Here is a 1,180-nt window from a genome sequence, read left to right as displayed (position 1 = left end):
TTCCCCCGAGGGGGCAAGGTTAGGTTACAATACAGACGCTTTTCGACAAAAAACACGTTCGGTGTAATGAAAGAAACATCTGTTCTTGATGAGCTTAACAATATCTTAGTAGAGTTGGAGAAACATCTTACTCCCATCCTAACTGAGAAAACAATCGAGCTTAACAAAAAAGCGACTCCTCTCGAAAATAACAACTCTGCACAAGAGATACACAATCTTGAGGAATCCATTAAAATCAACGCTGTTAAAGCGTATGTAAGATTGGCAACTTATCTTTTAGCTATAGAAACCTCCCAAATTTTTAAAACTACGTTCAAAACAAAAATATCAATAGAACTTGACGACATAAACATTCCATTTAATGAACAAGAAATTCTAGGAAAAATAAAAAACCTAGGACTGACAGACTCCCAATCTCACAAACTAGTGAATCTGGTGATTAAAGTAAGACTAGAACTAAACAGACTCTCTACTCAAGAAATTAAATCGCTAAATTACACCAAATTCAATAGAAACCTTACACGACCCGTTTTCCCGGTCTCGAGAGAACTATTCTCAGAAAGATACTTATGAGAGGGGATTCTGACAAAAGCAGAATCATACATGAAATCGATCATATTCCATTTCTGAACAGCAGAATGTATGGCTAAAACTAATGGTAGTGATACCCCAGGCATAGATGGAATAGCATTTTGGTCTACTCCTCCAATCTCGGCAACGAAAACGAAGGATCAAGCTCTAAGGTACCTAAAAAGAGAACTAGAAGTTATGCACCAATATATTTCTATCGCCAAAGGTAAAACTGACCAAGCAATCCGTCGAAAAGGGGCTAAAAACCTTAATGATCGAGAACTCTTACGAAGAGAACTAAAAGCACCATGAAACAGGAATGGAAGATTAGCTCTACAAGTGGAATATGATAAAATAATCCAAAACCCCTTACAGACAGTTAGAGACAGGAGAGCCAAGGGCCTAGCTCATAACGATCTATTGAAAAAAGAAATCATAAAGTCTCTGAAACATAATAGAATTGATAGATACAAACCCGACAGCTTACTTAGAGTTTATATTCCCAAACCTAACGGGAAGCTTAGACCTTTAGGTATCCCGACTATTAGAGACAGAGCAATTCAAATGCTATTAAAACTAGTTATGGAACCATATATGGAAGTTCTAGGCG

General features: G+C 37.1%; 1 protein-coding gene across 1 annotated transcript; it reads left to right on the top strand.

Annotated features, from left to right (window-relative positions):
* Nucleotides 1-66: 66 nt before the first annotated feature.
* Nucleotides 67-882, top strand: ASCRUDRAFT_73120 (uncharacterized protein; the record flags this gene model as incomplete). The annotated part of the gene is made up of 3 exons (XM_020192158.1): nt 67-444; nt 513-640; nt 663-882. 3 exons carry the CDS (start codon nt 67-69, stop codon nt 880-882), a joined length of 726 nt encoding a protein of 241 aa, XP_020044100.1.
* Nucleotides 883-1,180: the final 298 nt, after the last annotated feature.

Source organism: Ascoidea rubescens, assembly GCF_001661345.1.
Source record: "Ascoidea rubescens DSM 1968 unplaced genomic scaffold ASCRUscaffold_59, whole genome shotgun sequence".
NCBI lineage: Eukaryota > Fungi > Ascomycota > Saccharomycetes > Ascoideales > Ascoideaceae > Ascoidea > Ascoidea rubescens.
This window is presented reverse-complemented; position numbering and strand designations above follow the sequence as displayed.